We start from the raw sequence: 18,783 nt of genomic DNA, 5'->3' as shown, positions 1-18,783 counted from the left end.
GATTAAATTCTAGGCTGACTCTCTGTTGTGAAGTCACTTTGATGTTTAATATAAAAAAAAAAGGAGAGACACAATGGGAGAAATTAAAGACATAAGGGACAGCTCTGAATTTTAGGGGCATATTGTCATGCATGGAAATCTGCAGGCATCTAGATAAGAATATACCGTAGCCTTAACTTTGAATTTCCTTCCTTTTGTGAAATTAGTCAGGCTGCTGACACTACTTAAACAGCCTTTTTCAATTTAAAATTCCACCCTCTTAACATTATGCAGCAGGACCAAGCGGTGTGAGTGTTTCAGAGGTGGTGTTATGACAAGGGTAGATATATACATAATGGGGACTTGAGTTGTGAGCCTAAGAACAGCCATCTTACGGAGTGTAGGAAGAGCTATCATAGGATGTGGCCAGGCCTGTGTTTACATAGAAAATGCTCATATTCTATATACTACAATTACATTAGCACATTGCCTGTGATCATATCTTGTTTCCTTGATGCCTAGAGATGGGGAATATAGGCTGTGATTATTGTTACAGGCTTTAGCAATAAGAAGAGAGGAGCCTTGAAATACCAGCAATTAGCATTCATATCTAACAATAGCATGCTGTGGGGCTGTGTACAGGGAAGAGCAAAGGGAAGAGTGGGTGGATGACACACAACCTGCCCCACTCACACTCCCAGGAGTTGGAGAGTGTTGCAAGATCAGAGGGAATTACGCACTTCTGCAGTGAGGATCACAGCGTGCTGCAAAATTTGACCTCTGACATTCCCATCCTGTTCCATGCTACTTGTGTATGGAAAAGGTTTCACACCTCAACAGCAGAGCTGCTGCAAAAACAAGTTATTAGCAAGAGAGTTCTAACTAGGGCTAAATGTCTTAACTGAATTTCAGCACAGCTTTTGGATTCCCAAATTCCAAAGTAGCCATTCCTTTTCCCTGGACTGTTTCAGTATTTTGGCAGAAGCTCAGCATGCCCTCCTTCCTGTCCATGATCAGGAAAATCAAACTTAAACCAGCCTGCAACACTGTCAACACAGAGACCAAAGACCACAAGCAAGACGCTACACAAAACTCATAATTCTGCCCGTTCCTCACCTGCCAGCATCAGTTTGCTACATCCCAAGCCATGCAGATTTCACTTTCAAGTAGAGCACTACCTGACTGACCAATGGTGCTGCAGCCCCAAGACTTCCCCCAGGGCCATCCTTGCTCTCTTTCAGTCTCCTGGATAGCCCTAGAGGAGGTCTCCTCAGCTGCAAGCCACAGCCCCTGCTGCTGTAGGCAACAGCACTGGACTCTCAGCAACTTCCAAGTCTCTTTGCCCAACTGCTGGTCGGATTGCCCAATGCATGATCCACCAGGCACCATCCACCAGGCTTCAGTCTGCATACACATCAAATCCAGGAATAGAAACATCAGATACAAGCAAGAACAGGATTTCTAAGGAAAATACATCAAACTCAGAAAATTATTAACAATACAATCTGTGTTGGTTACATGGATGCCACAGAAATAAAGCCATATGCCAACAACAAAACCACATGTTGCTGCAACGCTTCTGTACTAAAAGCATTGCTTTATCTTTAAATAAATAAATAAGAAGAACGTTTTCATGACTTAAGATATTTTAAGTACCTTTCAGTCACAGCAGGAGGTGGGATGTTCTTCCCCTGTGTCCACACCAAGTTTGTACAAGTCTCTCTCCAGTGGGCAAATGGGATAAAAAAAATATTAGCACTGGGAAACATTATGGACACAACAGCTTTGTATCTTGCATCACGGCTAATGACAGTACTCCAAAATGCTTTAACTCATTCGAAAAGGATCAGTTTTCAGCCTGGTTAAGCTAAATTAATAAAATATTGAAACTTTCTTCCCATACTTCCTAATTGCAAAATGCATTCAGGAATGCTAAATTGGTAACGAGTACCAATAGCCATTCATTTTTTTGCAAATAGACAACAATCACCATCATCACAAAACACCTTAAAAAAAAATCACAGGCAACATGCTACTCAAGAAGAATTAATCAGTAAGAATTACAGGTGTTGGTATGTCCACTTGTACCAGAAATAATAAACTTTGCAGGTTTGAGCCGCACTGACTAATTTTGATGGCAGCAGATAAGAAGCAGTGTACATGGAGCTCTGTGACATGCTGCTTTTTTTTTTTTTTTTTTTGTTCCCCTGTGAGAGCCAAGACAAGCCCTTCATATGTTAGCAGCTATTAATTAAGGCAACAATGTTTAAGCAGTGGGCTGAGGTAATTTTAAAACCGCTTAACCCTTTTAGGGACTGATGAGCTCTAAAAAAGCATATACGTGCCTGCGTTCGTATTCACATGCATAGAGAGATGCCCCCATGATCAAGTTACACACCCATCCATCTGCACACAGAACGCCTATAGATAGCTCACAATTCATGCAATTAATTAGAAAACTAATTATTGGCATTTATATTGTCATAAAATTTAATTTATGGATTTATTTCAAATTACAAATTTAGTTGGAATTATCGTGCCTTCGTGTCACAACTTGATTCTTTAATGCTTCCAGTGTTGAGACACTGCAGCACAAAAAGACTCCCCCCTCCATCTTCCCATCACTGCTCCACAACCAGCACCTCCCTTAACAACACATTTTTCTTCTTTTCAAACACCTAATCAGACTCATTCATATTTTGCTAACCTTACTAAGCATATCTCAGTACCATTTTTGCCTCACGTACATTTTTCGCACTTAACAAGTGAGTTAAATGTTGAAAGCCTGGCCAGAATTCACACAGCGAAGAAACAAATGGTGCCTCAAAAAGAATTTGTACATAAGCAAATAAGCCCACAAGACAGTCCGTGACTACTGCAGTACTGGATTTTCAAGCAAAGGCAAAGCAAACAAATCAACGAACATTCACAAACAGTCCAAAGCAAAATGTACAGAACACATCATCTTCAATGACATCGCAGTGCCTGGCAGTGATAACACAAGGCACCAGTTAATGCCATAGTTCCTCAAGACGCTATCTTAGCTTGCTTTCTTTTACTCAGGACTGGAGAAGAGTTTAGAAAGAACCTGCAGGAACTGTGACAGAAATCATGTTTCACTGAGAAAGTCAGAGGAAGAAAACACAGGAGCTGTGGTATGGCATTGCAGCCTCTTTCAGCAGCTCATTCCTGACATGGCACATCTTCCTGCTTGTGACACAAATCATGGTGCTAAGAAGTACCCTAAAAGAACCACATATTAACTTGTTGGCTGCTTACCAACAAACACCCTAATCTTCTAATTCTCTGATATAACCGGAGGTGCCCCTATTCATTGCAGTGCAGTTGGACTGGATGGCTTTTAAAGGTCCCTTTCAACTTATACGATTCTATGATTCTGTGAGCTGAAAGCTGGGACAGGATCAGTCCTGATGCAGTCCAAAAGGCATCCTTCCTGGTCACAGCAGAGCTCAGCACTGCAAAAATGCTTGGACATGCACACCTCACATTTTTCCCTTCTAAAAGTAGCAAAGGAAAGGTGAATGAATATTTAGCTTTGCTTACTTCGTTGGGAATTTCTCATGGCTTTTGCATTTAAAAAAAAAAAAAAACATATTGTAGCTTTACAGTACGTTCAGTTCTGGGCACATGATAAATTTCTGCTGAAAAAACTCCTGTACATGACTGACAATAGCAAAGCCACAAATTACCGTAATTTTATGCCCCCTGCAGCTAGTGGTATAAAACATAGTTTTCAACCTTGTTTTTACTTGCTGAATTTAGACAAATTTATAATGTTATTGATGACAGTAAGAAAGACACTCAAATGCAGAAATTGCATTCCCGGGCACAAAAACAGTTTGGAGCTCAATATTTCATATGCACTATAGAAGATGAAAAATACGACTGTCATTTAAACTATAAAGGAAAGATGAATATTGAAGGTGTTTTTTTTAATAAATCTAACACTTTATGTATGTATATATGTATATATATACCCACACACATACACACTACATATACACACGTATGTATACACACACACACACACACACGTATCACACCAGCTATCACACCAGATCTGGGATTTTTCCCCTTGTATGGAATGCTGAATGGCTTATTAGGTGTGATTACTGGCTCTCTGAGCATTAATGTTTGATGTGCATGCTAAATCAACAAAACCCTGAATCCTAGAGCACGTCTAACTAGGGGCAATGAAAATGGTGTAGGGTCTGGAGCATGAATCTTATGGAGAACAGCTGAGGGAACTGGAATTGCTCAGTCTGGAGGAGTCTCAGAAGAGACCTTATTGCTCTCTACAGCTCCCTGAAAGGAGGTTGTGGTGAGATAGAGGTTGGTCTCTTCCCCCACATTACTAGTGACAGGATAAGAGGGAACGGAACAGCCTAAGTCATGTCTAGGGGAGGGTCAGATTGGATATTAGGAGAAAAAAAAAGCTTCACTAACAGGGAAGTGTGACAGTGGAAAAGGTTGCCCAGTGAGGTGGTGAAGTCATTGTCCACTGCGGTGTTCAAGAGCGTGCAGACGTGGCACAAAGGGACATGTGTTAATGGGCATGGTGAGGATAGGACACAATGATTTTTTCAGTGAGCATACACTTTTTATCCTGATCTTTAGATTGTAATTTTTATTTATAAAGCATTCTGAAAGCCCTAAAAATTGATGATTGTTAGGAGTGATGTACAGTTAAACCAACTTGCCCACAGGAACTGCTCCAGCTGCTATCTTAATTAATCAAAAAGATATCCCAGGAAACTCTGCAAGCACTGGAGCAATGGTTTGATTTGGTTTTGGTTTAACCAGAAAGTGCTTCAGAGTTCACCCACCTGGTGGGCTCAGCACCCTCACCTCTTTACTTACTGCCTCATCTCAGGCTTCAACTTCAATATCAGAACATGCAAAGAAATCACAACAGTCCCAGTACTAATATATGTCCTATATTCAGGTTCATCTACAGAGCCATCTTAAGTTATATTAGCAATAATGCACTTATTTCTATAGCTGCTTTCTAACTTGAGAAGCATGAGGTTGAAACAACCTCCTTTGTGACTTCTGGCAAACAAGACAGTGGGAGCCATGAGGAAGATAAGGAGCCACAGTGGCATTGCCACCAGCCCAACATGTTGAAAGTGTCTTACCCACTTGCCATGGAACCAGACCTCAGGCACTGCACTACAGCTGCTGGCTTGGTCCTCTTTTGGCCAACACCAATCCAAATATCAAGCCTCAGAGCACCACTGAGACATGAACTCAGTGAAACCACTGCTGGAGCTTCATTGATCATCACTTGTAGCTCTGAGGGAAGAAACTACGAGAAAAAAAAATGCAGAGGGGTGTGTAGCTATTGCTGCTGTTCTATAGATCCTGCTGCTTTATTACAGTGTTATAGTTGTCACATGAGTAGCTGTGAAGAATTAGTCAATTGTAGTATAGCGGTTGAAGAGTACCAGAGAGAAACCTTGCATAAATGGTTTTATCTAAAAGTAGATCAACATGGAACTCCCATCTATAGCAGGTACTGCATAAGACAGTTTCTATTATCTCATTTTTGTAATTACAGGAAACTGAAAACTCAAACCTCAGGCTTCCATGTTTGCTCTTATTTCCACACCTCAGGGAAAGAAAGAGCTTTGCTATTGTAGCAGAGGATCTGCACACTCAGATACATCCTGGGATTACATTACAGTCTTGACTGGAGCCACTAATTCAAAATTTATTACCTTTCCCCCGGTTATTGATTCTCAAATTCACTGGCAAAGTACCAGAGGCTTCAACCATTTTGCAAAGGCAATCTCTTTGTGCAGTTAACCTCACACAGAAATTACAGGAACAATGTTAAGTAATAGAAATTTTTTTTACTAAAAAGGTTAAATTCTATGCCAGTCTATTTCCTACCTGTTCACTTTTTCAGCTGTACTGGAACAATGTAGTGGTGCTGGAAATTGGATTTGCCTTTTAGGTACTGACACGTTTCTCACAACAATCACTGAACAGCAAAACCTCCTGGTCACATTCATTGCCTCTGCTGCTTCCTCCTAAACTGTGTTCTTGGACATTCTGGAAGCATCACACCTTTGAGAACAGAAATAAAGTTAGTGGTGCTCCGGTGAACGTTTCCAGCCTAATTCTGTCATGATGTGCACTTATGCTCTTACCATCAGTGCTACAATCCCAGCTTCTTATTGTAAAATGCAGCTGGATTCCTGCTGACTCAGGCACTCAATCTATAAAACCCTTCAGAGCTGCTACTACCAAAGATACGATTCCTTCTGCTACTCAATTTACAACACTGGGCACACGTTACGAGCATAGAGTCCACTAGTAACCTATCAAACTCCATCTCTATAGAAAAGGGTCTCAGGAGATAGCAGTTGAGTGAACTGTTTTAGTAGATAAGGACAGAATGACAGCATATCATTATTGTGATGCAAAATTATTATATTGGTAGTTAACAAAGAAACTTCTTATATATTGAGCTTAAAAAAAAAAAAAACAAACAAAAAAAAAACAACCAAGAAGCAGTCTTATTCTTTATATCAAGGGGTGTTGGAGGAGAGTCCATAATGCGGCACAGGTCACAGAGGCGACATTAAATCATTTCAATTCAAGCAGCAAGCTTTTTCCAGTCCTCTCAACCCCAATCAGGGCACACCAGTATGCAAACACATGCATGCTCACACGATTTGCTCTCTGCAGGAAGATGTCGGGTCATTTCATGTCAGCACACTCTCAGCTTCCCAAGGAAGCCTCTGGAAAAGTGCTTCCATCTCACAGATGCTTCACCTGTCCTGAATCCAGCACAATCCCACTTACCCACCGGCCAGTGGCAGATAATTCTTATCTGCTTTAAAGGAATAAGTGCTACGGTCAGTATGACAGAGTAAGTTTTCTAACAGGACAAATAAGTCACAGTGACAAGTTTGCAAGACTGCCATTCTGCATTTTATCATCTCACAGGTTTCCTTCTTTGAATACGAAGAAGAAATAGTGAAACAGTCTGCATATTTGGTGAAGAAAGACTAACCTTCTAAACTCTGTTTTTCTTCATGCTTGACATGGCTGAGTCCCATAGCACACCAATGAACAAGAAATATCATTTCAAGCGTATTCTAGAGGAGATGGCACAAATGCCGATTCTGCAAAACCTTCCCAGCATAACGTTTGCTCAAGACTGAGGTGACGGTGTCCCAGCATGGCACCAGTCCCTCAATGTCCCACATTTTAAAGACAGGAGAGACTGCACTCCTCTGTGCAATCATTCTTTAATTGTAGATGAAACATCCACTGGAACAGAAAGTCAGAAGTACATCACACAATGGGAGAATTTACCTACTCTCTGAACAATCTCTGCCTTCCCACCCCTGCTATAACATGTGGGCCACGACTGCTGTAGCATGATGCCAAGTGGTCAGCTTGCACCTTGCTCACTGTTGCCACTGGGACAGTTTATTCTTTTGCTCCCATAGTGTCTCACTAATGTTTAACCAGCACAGCAGTGGGCTCACTCAGCCCATAAATTCCAATGAGGTCCCTCAAAAAGCAATATAAAAAATAAAAATAAATCAATATTGTCAGTTACAGACTATCACATTCACTTTCAATTTTCAAATTGCGACAACAAAATCTTAGAGCATTTTTCTATTAAGAGTTTAGATCATGCAATATAGATACACAGATGTGCACCAGCACTGATCATGGAAGGTCAGACACCAAGACTGAGCACTGGCAATAGGCAGCCACGTGTTTGATGGCTGCATTGGGCATTTTTCTGCCTCAGAAAGCAGCTGCCAAGCAAACTGCCAGTATGGTAACACTGACTAACAAATGGTGCAGCACCTATAAGTTGCATCCAGTTAACTAGTAAAAGGTCTGACATCAAGTTTTCCCAGCTCCCAGTCAGCAGTTACTCCCAATCTACACAACTCTGCTACTACCTTCCTCTCTGAGAACATCTGCTTGTCTGAAGTCACACTCATTCTCTTCTTTCTCCTATGTGCTAGCCTGGCTCACAAAGCACACAGGCCAATGCCTCAAGTTACGCTCAATCTAACTTCACTTCTAGGCACAGCCAATGCTGTGGAATTGAGATTCATGAGATGACCTCTAATAACAAGAGCTGTGGCACCAGAGAAAGGGCGGTAAACTAGTTGATGCAGTCTTCAGTGACACATTTCAGCTTAATAGCAGCAAAATATAGCTGTAACTTTATAAAAAAACCCTGCATCTCCATTTTTGAAACAATTGTTAGCATTTTTCTGCCAATTAGGAAGAAAGGGCATCAGATAGCTAGAACCATGGAGGTACATTCTTCTTTCCAAGTAACCACCACATTCATAAAAGGATGCTTTTAAAGACTTTTCAGCTTTTTCCACTGCGTTCTAGAACAGGTTAATACCCTGTGGTGAATTCCAAAACCAGATGTTACCAACTCCCTCCCAGCCCCAATTAAAATCTGTGTGAAGTCCCCATTGCCTCTGTAAGCTAAGTAGTAAAAGCCAGCATAAAACCACATCACTAATTTAGTAGATAGTGTGCCTTGGCAGCACATATGGCCAACAGCACCCTGGGGTGCCCCCGGCCCAGCACTGCCATCAAGCTCTTCAACTCACCTCCAGCACTGGGCAGGGGATTGGTCTCCAGAGTTCAAAAAGGACATAACACTATTAGTGTCCAACAAACAGCTACAAAAGCAGTGAAGAGCCTGAAGGGCGAGGTGTGTGAGGAGCACTGAGGTCTCTGGGTTTGCTCAGCCCGGGGCAGAGCAGCTGCGGGGAGGCCTGATGGCGGCTGCAGCTCCTCACAGGGAGCGGAGGGCAGCGCTGAGCTCTGCTCTGTGTGACAGCGACAGGGCTGAGGGAATGGCATGGAGCTGCGTCAGGGGAGGGCAGCTGGGGGTGAGGGACACGGTCTGCACCAGAGAGTGAGTACAGCAGGAATTTTCAGTGTATTTATAAATACACTGCCTAGTTAATTGGAAATTTTACAGAAGAAATTTGGGTCCCAATTTCTTCCTGAGACATAGCAAAAAGTACAAATCTTTCAAAATATCTCCCAAATCTTGCGTGCACAGATGAAGTTTACATTTCCACAGGCCTACTTATGCGGGAACAGGCAAGGTTAAGAAACTGAAAATGTAAAGAATCACTAAAAGTTAGAAAACACATGGTAGCAAACTTTCATTTGCAGCCATCTGCGGGGAATCAAATTCATTAAAACCTGTTTGAGGTACTGCACAGACACTGTTTTCCACTTGTTATACTGATGCATGCATTTGTGGCTTTTCATAATTATTCACAGATACAGCATGTATTTCCTATGCACCTTTTATCTTTGTCATTTGTAACAGCGTCATCACACAACGCCACAACTCCGGACTGTAGAAGTTTACACGGGGTCAAGGTTTACTCCCATGTTTACACAAATAAACCATGCCTATCAGTCTCCCAGCAAATAATTGCAGACCCAACAAATAACAGACACTCCTTTGTCTAAAATGCATGCTTTCATACACATGCAGACCATCCATCCTTAAAATCAACCTAGCATTTATGAGAACGAATTAAAGATGACATAAAGCTATGACACGCAAGCTAGCACAGAACGTGGAAGTATTTTGTCTTTGTGATATCAAACCCTATAAGATAATAACAAGAGGTACATTGAGGAGAAATCTAACAAAAAAAAAAGACGTGTTTATTTTCTGTACAGATACAGATGAATCCAGAAGATGACATTATTTACCCTTCCACTTTCACTCCCAACTACATTGACCAGGCAAACAACAACATAGGATAACACAGTTCACTGAAGTTACAGTTGCACACCCCTGTGGCAACTTTCTTGATATACATATATTTGGTGAGTCAACAGTAGTCAAAATACAGCTCAAGTTATAGTAGGTCACACATCAAATTAGAAGTAGCCCAGAAAGCAGCATAATGATATTTCATTACAACTTTAACATGAGAAAAGCATTTCTATTAATGAGTTTCCATTGGTTACAGTTATAGAATGTGCTGTTTTAACACAGTATTTATATTAAAAATTACACAGAACAGCATGCTTTTTTTTTTTTTTGAGTTTTATTGAATACTTAATTTCATAAACAACTAGAGCATAAAAGACTGTTTATGATGCTTCCAATGTTCTTTTCCTCCATTCTTCCAAATAGAATTTGAACGACTCCTATAAATAGAGTGGAATAAACAAGTTCAGCGTTATTTCAACTGAGAAGTTACTAATTCTGAACAAAGTCATGTATCTTGACAAAAGCAAAATCCATTACTCTCTGTCATGAAAAACTAGATCTGTATTGAAGTCTGTATAATTAAGAGAAATACCAGGGAGAGAGAATGAAAGGAAAAGGAAAACCTTGCCAAAAACGCACAATGAAGCTTCTATTACAAAATGCAATAATATAATCAATTTCACTTAAAAAATGAAAATACTTTTTAACTGCAATCTGCAGTTGTGTCAAAAAAAATTCCAAGCTGCTTTTAAGCACAAAGTTGTATTAGAGAAAAAAAATGCACAGGGAAATCAGAAGATGAATCATTCCAGTGACTTTGAAAAATGTTATTTTCATTAACTACATGTAAGAAATAGAGAGTCTAGCTTTTAAATAAAAATTCATATTTCAAATTATGTCAAAGTTGCCGAAAAAAAGGCAGCTGTTAACAGGCTAAAACATTTTGAGTCAATTTCCTGCTTCTTTATAAAAAGGAAAAAAAAAAAAAATCGCATTTGTCATGAAGCAGTATGGACAAACTAGATATAATCAGTTCTTCAGAGAACTACACAAAACCACTAATCTCACAGTATAAAAATCAGCTAGCAGATGGCAATAAGAAATTTGAAAAGAGAGAGAAAATGCAATAAGTCATTATTTAAGACTGGTTCCTTGAGATGATACCAGCAGACTACTAGTGAAAGGAACGATGTGAGAAGTATTTACAGTCTTGACAGATTTAGTGTAGGCCATTTGTCACCCTCAAACAAGACGTATTTGCACAGTTGCATGCATCTTGGCAAGGCTGCCAGAAGTAAAGCTGCCATACAAAAATAATTCCTCTACTTCTAAAATCCCATCATACCAAGACAGCAACTTGTATTAGATATAAAGCTAGCAATTAATGAAAACTAAAACCCATTAATTGTTTATGAAATACACATTCCGTAAGCCTTTAAAGTTCATGCACTTAAATGCCCAAAGGACATTTGATAAACATACACCTGCAGATGAATGCCTGATAAGGATCGGGTACTTTAAACATAATAAGCCCCAAGAGTTTTATTTCCCCAAGTCAAATCCAACTCAAGATTACTACAACTCCTACAGCACTCAGTACTTCATACATTATTACCTCCTTTGAGGAGTCTCTGCAGAGATTTAATCCCTGTGTAATTATTCATGCAATTTGTTTTATTGACATCGAAATGCACAGTCCTGTAGATCCATTTCTTAATTAGGAAATACTCACAGGGGGCTCAGTGAAAGGGACAGGCTCTCCTGCTTTCTTCAGAAAAGCTGCTAGAGATTTCAGAGATAGCTCAGGCAGCTGTATATTCTTTTCTTTCGTTTTCTCGTACACGGCCTTTACAGAAGCAACGTCCCCGTCTAATTCTGAAGGGAAAAAAGAAATAAATAGATCAAAACCAACCTTTCGCAATGGTGGAAAGCTTCGCTTCCACTTCTTTCCATGAAGTCACTCATTCCTATTACTTCCCAAGACATATTCTAAGTGTTTTAATATACAATATAATTAACATTGTTTTTTTCATATTTCACTGCCATTCTCATATGAAAAGAATACAACAGAAGGTCGTTCCTGCCTTCCCTTTTATTTGAGGCTGGATGAGCTTCAAATTACTTCAAGAATGTGCTGAAACCACGAGGAATAGGAGCTGCTTGCAGTGATACCACTCTAAGATGTGAGACACAAAGTCATATGCCTTTTTCGGAGGCAAATGTCACAAAGTAAGAACAAGACCTAATATAAAAACCACTAATGTTCAGCTTCTAAGAACTCTAAAACATAACTCTGTTCAGTACAGGCAGAATATTGTCACAGTTACATGCACTGTAACCTGAAGGAACAAATAGAAGGGCAAGCATTCATTAAAAAAAAATAAAATAAAATAAAAAAAAATAAAATAAAACAAAAAAATCCACTTCATGAGCAGAAAATTTTTGCTGATCCACTAACATTATTATAAATGTTAACTGCTTAGGTAACCAGTAAGATTTTTCTGCATATTACACAAATGGCATCAACTGCAACAGGCATTAATTAATCCATTCTTAATTTATCTAAAGTTCTTACTGCTAGCAGCTGTAGAACAATGAAGCATATTTTCTTTATTCTGAAGCAGAAGGGAGAAACATGGCAGTCCATTTCCATGGACACACACTTTAACTGTAGACTCTCCTGTTGCTCAGATCTTTGCTTAAGAAGCATCAGGATGAAATCAAAGAAATTAAAGCACTCCTCAAGAGTTTAACTTTGTCTGCAGTGTCCTAGTAGCCATACAACAATTCCTAGCAACTTGTGAACAAGAAAACCACTGCATCCAATAATTTTTTTTTTTTTTTTCCTGCTTAGAAAACTCAAGTATCTGCAGATTGGATGCTGCCTCAGCTTTTGTCAACATTTGGAGTTACATCCTCACAAACATAAGGGCTACAACAACAGTAGTTCTTAGAGTTTAAAATATAAGGTTAAAACTACACAGAAATTGACAGGCTAAGTTTCTTTCTTATGAGAAAAGCTTCCCACAGGCCAACAGCTGAACTACTTCTTGAATGTGGGAGGCTAGTGCAGAAACTGCAAGAAGCAGTTTAGCTTTAATAAAAGTCTTAACAGAAGTTGTTAACTTCCTATCTCTTGAAATTAGAAATATTTGTTGTATGGAAAACAAAAAAGATAATACTTACACTATGTTTAATGGACCACCCAAATGTGAATGGTATTTTGAATACTTCTTTATTCTAGAAAGAATCTGGTCCTAGTGGTTGATCACATCTCAAGGCGACGAAATGCCTCTTTATTTGTTTGATGGTAGATCTGTGCTACATAACCAATCTTCTCTCAGCTGTTCTATTGTATCTTTGCTAAGCTCACAAGTATTTCATATGCCCATTTATTTTCATTCTTCTTTCTTTCCAATTAATTTGAAATAGCAAGGATATGACTGGAGAATTATCTGTTTTCTAGAAAAAAGGTGGTCCTGCACAGCTGGAAGCAGTCCCAAGTGAGCAATAATGTTTTAAAGCTCAGTAACCATTATTTAAATACAGATGACTTTTTTTTTTTTTTTTTAAAGATCTTATTTCTAGAATTTAGATTTATTTTGAGAATACAAGCTAAGTGCACCCTTCTAAATTTTTGTTCTAAAGGCTTTACTGCTGATCATTTAAACTGACAAATGAAACTAACACAACCCACCACTGCAGAAAATATCAAAGATGGAAGAGGAGTTAAGAGTAAGAGGTAGCAATTACTGTGAACATGTACAAGTCTTTATGTACATGGTTGGGAAAGAATATAGTAAATACTTCACTCTCTATTTCTCTCCCAAGTATCCAAAGGTAACACCTTCCTCAGTTAAACAGAAAAATGGAACAGATAATGCAACAGTATCCTAAAATGACTAATTCAGCCCAGCACTGCTACCAGTAACTAATGCGCATGGTTTCAAGTGATACGGAAGTGGAATCAGTATTCTATACAAATGAGACAACTGTACAGAATAACCAGGGAACAGCTTTTAATTGTGCAGGAATTGAATGTCTTCTCTACAACTGACTATGAATCAGCTATGTCTCACCTAAAGAAATGACAGCAACCATCCTTTCATTTACGTGTGGCTTTGCGTGTTAGATACCTAACCACTGTTTTAGGTGTTCAGAGCAAGTCTTAGTTCAATCGCTTTACAAAATGAGAACTTCCACAAAGTGATTAAAACACAGGGAATCCTGTATGCCTTTAACACTATGCTTTGGATTTGTTTTTGAAGTGTGTTACTTAAATGTTGCTATTTAATTCCTGTGTGATAAGCAGGAATGTGAGGGCTTCTGTCATCATACCATTTTGTTTGCAATACAAGTGTGAAGTGTTTCTGCTTGTAATAAAACTGGAGGACCATACTGAAGTCCACAAAGCAAAGAACATGCAAGCAAGCTTCCAACTGAGTGTTGCCAGAGGACCTGTGCTGATTTCTCACAAGCATTACAAAAAAATGTATTTAAGTAAGCAACTTGATTCTTAAAGCTGTTCCCCTCTGACTTCAACAATAAAGAGATTAGCACTTGAAATCAACTATTTACCTAAACCCAAATGAATTCATTTACAATATTAATTTTGGCTAAATTAAAGCACTAACATCAGCAAGGTCCATGACATTGCACACTACTGATAGATCTAATCACTTATGATTTTGAAACACACATAAAAGGAATGAAGAGATACGTTTCATGAAAAAGTCAGATTCGTTTTAAGAATCACTCATTTTTTACAGTATTTCTCTTATTCGCTCAACAAAGCCCTTAGGTAGCCTCTTTTTAAGTTTCCTTTAACCAGTTCCCCATGAAAACGAGTCAAGGCTTTGGTCTGTTAGCTGTTTTCCCAGACCAATAGCTAGGTCCATACCACAGGTACAACAACCTTACAGTCCCCTTCCCTCCACCCTCAGAACCAAATAAATGTTACAACTTGAACAGTGCAGATCCCATTCCTCTTCTGAACATTTCCATGACATTTCTGAATGCCTCGTGATTTGTTTTTCACTAAAATCCAATTCCATTAAATTACCGTAACATCTTAAGAGGTAACGGTACGCAGTTTCCAAATCTATGCTGTCAGGAATCAGTTCCAGAAGCGTCTCGATCTTCTTTGCCTATGAGATTTGAAGCGCAGACAAAAGTAGCATTAAATGCAAATAAAATTGCCAAAACTAATTATTTGAGAACTTTTCAGTGAAAAATAAAACCTATAATGATTACAAAGAATTGATTGCTCAATTGAATGTAGACAGAATATTTATTTTGCAAATTTCAGTGTATGGTAAAGAAATGGATAAGGAAATCTGGTAAGCAAAATGAACAAACTATGGGATCAAAACTCGTATTTTCAAGAAGACTTGGTTTTATTTTTATTTTTTGAAGGAAGCAATTCATGTACTAATGAGAATATGTCAGGATTTCAACCAAATTAAAAAAGAATTCAAACCACTCAGCAGCCTTCACTGACCTAGAGGTCAATGGTAGCTATGATCAGTGCTTAAAAGTACTCAGATCGTTGACTAATGTGCTTAAAATTGGAGCCTCCCTCCCTCAACCTCTGACTCCAATTTCAAACACTCAATCTTCTTTTTTTAAAAAAAGTATACAGAAGAGACATCTTTATCACATACTAGAAACTTCTCTTTGGTATACAAATTCCAGGCCATAAGGTAGAAAATTCCAAAATTTCTGATTTCTTTCATGGACACCAAAAGATTGTACTCAACTGCCATCATTTTTACAATAGAATTTTTAATCTGTAACTGAATCTTTAATAGCAACTTCCACAAAATAGAAATACGTATTTTCCCTTATCTGAGAATTATTCTTGTTTTTGTATTAACTGCCTCCTGATACTACTCTCCTATGGAAGAAATCAAGGTGTGGCTGGTCTATTGTTTTCTGGTTTCCTTTTTTTGTATTACTTTGAAGGAGAATGTACATGGAGAGAAGGGACAGCAATAGGGAAGGCACATAGCCTATCCGAAATTACAAGGAATGAGCACAAAGCCAGGAATCCAAACAGATGCTCAGAATAGATATGTGTACAAACCATTAGAACAAGTAATGTGAAACGAGTCTTTCAGTGCAAACACAGAAGCATTTAATCATTAAAAAGGGGCTAAGACTAACTTGCATTTGTATTCGTATAATGCAGTCAACAAAATAAGTATATTCAGGTTGCAATACAGAACTGTGTAGCACAATAAGAAAATAAAAGCATGAAATTTGTAGTATATAAAGTACGACATCAAAAAAGCATAAAACTTCTGAATCAACAGAAAAATATTAATTATATTCTCCTTTTCATCATGCTTCATAGAATAAACCATTCTTTTAAACATGCCTGGCTCTGCAAATTAACATTTTTTCCCTAATCTTGAGAAACTTCATAAAACAGTTAACTGTGAAGCTCAAGATCCAAAATATTTCCACAAAAGTTTATTAAGAAGTATGAACTACATGTGTATATGCTACCTACACAATGATAAACATGAAAAAATATTATACCTGTCCAGGCTTAGATGCTGATTTCATCATATAATTCACAAAAGCTCTCTTCTCCTCAACTAATCCACCATGCCTCTAAAGAAAAAGAAATAGTTAATGTAGCTGCCATGAGTAGGTTAGTGATTAAAATAAATGACAAAACTTGAGCATTTCCAAATGCAAATGTTTAAAATTATATTTTAATACACATTACCTATTTACAAAGTAAATAAATGACAATTAAATAAAGAAAAAACACTGCATAGAAGAAACAAGTTCATTTCATGCACAGTTTTGGTAAACGTTGCTTTTAAAATCGTAGGTATAAAGTTTGTTTGAAACAAAAGGGGAAAGAATTAAACTAATACTTCAACGTACCACAAAAACGAGGTTTAGGACTGCAAAAGAATGAAAAAGAGAAACACTATTCCTCTCCAATTATACTGCCAAGCACTCACAAGTGAGCTAGGGATCATAAGGTTAATTATACATTTAATAAGGTGTCAGGGAGATAACTGCTCGTTTCTTTATAAAAATTAAAACGTACAAAGCAAGTTCTCTTTAAAGTATAATTACCTACACTTAAGCATACAAAGGACTGATTTCAATCTCTCTATTTTATAAAAGGCTTTCACTGCAATAGACAGTGTTTGAGGGAGAGAGGGAGAAGCTGAACTTCAAAAAAAAAAGTTTGAGATAGAACAGATAAATCAAAAATTTTACTTGAGAAATGAGGGCAAAACAACACATATACAGGACAATACTTTAGCTTATGCTCCTCAGAGGTGCCAGTCTTAAAATTCCTACAGTGCACAGCACTACTTATAAGATGTAAAGCATAAGTATTCAAATGCCCAGGAAGAAAGGTATCGTGCATGTGAAAATACATGTTGATACACGTTAAAAGAATTTCTACTCTCAGTAGGTTAGACATCTTCAAACCAGAAATTTTGCTTTATTCCATAATGAATGAACCATATACTCAGTGCTGTTTAACAAGCTCTTTAAGGTGCAGGTGAAAAGTTGAAGCTTCATTCCATCAGAGTCTGAAACAAAAACGTTGGCATCTGCATACTGCTAATGCTCTGACAAAAATTTGCTTTGTAGTCATAAAGAGGCAAAGCATTTACAGAAAAGCTTGCAACACTCTCTACTGAATAAGAGCTCTGGCAGGAAAGAAACAGTCCCAGAAAGGTGTGGGGGTTTTTTGTTTTGTTTTGTTTTTTTAAGATTGCGGTCTACTTTCCATGTTCCAAAAGAACAACAAACAGTGCTCAGTGATTATTACTATCTTCTGGTTTCCTATTAGTCAATACTTGATCCAGAATAACAGTGAAGGATTTTTAACACAACTTGAGTTATCTCCATAGCATATGTAAAATTATGTCATACATGAAGGTTTCAACACAAACTTATCTATGATCGCTCATGTAACATGAAGAATTTGTAAAACTCTTATCTGAGATACAGCAAACAGCATGTTATTTCTAGCACACTGCAGGGCTCTGAACCTAATTCCAACAGTTGGATACTGCTGTTGTAATAAAACTTTTAGGAAACTTAAAGAAATCATTAGAAATAATTCAGTTTGCCTTTTTTTTTTTTTTTTTTGGAAGATAAGTAGCTTCTACTTAAAAATATGAAAACCTATCTTCAGAAATGCAGGAATAAATTTTCTCCCTTTAAATTCCTACTCAGACAGCTAGTTGGGCAAAACAATAGTAATAATGAAACACTAATATTCCAGACAGGACAATATACAAATACTACATCTCATACAATAATCTCATTCTGTAGCAGAAATCACACTGAACACAGTTGTCAGCATGTGTTCTTCCTTTAAAAGAAAAAAAAAAAAAAAAAAAAAAAAAAAAGTCCTGGAAAATCATAAAGCACTCGTTGCAAGAAGCAAAAGTGTTTCTGTAACAGCTTAAAATACTCCTCAGCTGGTGAGCAAATATTATTTACCACCAAGAGCTGGTAGCAGGCCCCTGTTTGAGGCACCCCAAGTAGACAACAGCACCATGTGGCTGTTGGACTGCTGGGAAGAGGCTGGCTGGCTGAAGTCAGTGCTCAGTCAGTGCTCAGCAACCAGTGCTCATTCTGCCTCCATCTTGGCTCTGTCCAGCTTTGCCAAAACAATATGAACACGGTTGTCGTTCCCTGACAGCCACTAAACAGAGCTGAGACTGTCTCCCAGAAATCAGCATTTTTCTTTCAGTGCATGTGCGACACTCAAGTGAACAGAAAGTCATTGAGCTCTTAATAAATCTTAAATACAGCTTGTGTATACAATGTTATAAAAACACAAAAAATCAAGGCGACAAAAAGTAAACACTGCCCACTTCTACTGTGTGAACTGCATAGCTACAAGAGATGTACTGGGTTTACAGTATTTAAGAAATTATGTGATCAATAGTAAGGAAATGGTTAGCAAGAAGCAGCGCTATTAAACAGAAGACTTAAGAAAAAAATATTTCTTTTGGGTGGAATTTCATGCAATATACCCGCCT

General features: G+C 38.2%; 1 protein-coding gene across 1 annotated transcript in view; it reads right to left on the bottom strand.

Annotated features, from left to right (window-relative positions):
• Positions 1-9,672: 9,672 nt before the first annotated feature.
• LRPPRC (leucine rich pentatricopeptide repeat containing) overlaps positions 9,673-18,783 on the bottom strand; it is an 87,269-nt gene continuing 78,158 nt past the window's right edge. The window contains exons 35-38 of the mRNA XM_042810390.1: positions 16,292-16,366; positions 14,811-14,895; positions 11,481-11,623; positions 9,673-10,185 (exon numbers count right to left, since the gene is read on the bottom strand). Of these exons, the coding sequence (XP_042666324.1) occupies positions 10,129-10,185; positions 11,481-11,623; positions 14,811-14,895; positions 16,292-16,366 (360 nt within the window). The 3' untranslated portion in view covers positions 9,673-10,128. The remainder of the gene's footprint in view (positions 10,186-11,480; positions 11,624-14,810; positions 14,896-16,291; positions 16,367-18,783) is intronic.

This window comes from Centrocercus urophasianus, unplaced genomic scaffold (assembly GCF_019232065.1).
Source record: "Centrocercus urophasianus isolate 14NV4802_14NV808 unplaced genomic scaffold, USGS_Curo_1.0 seq_10, whole genome shotgun sequence".
Lineage (NCBI taxonomy): Eukaryota > Metazoa > Chordata > Aves > Galliformes > Phasianidae > Centrocercus > Centrocercus urophasianus.
The sequence above is the reverse complement of the archived record's forward strand: the minus strand, read 5'-3'. Positions and strand labels throughout refer to the sequence as shown.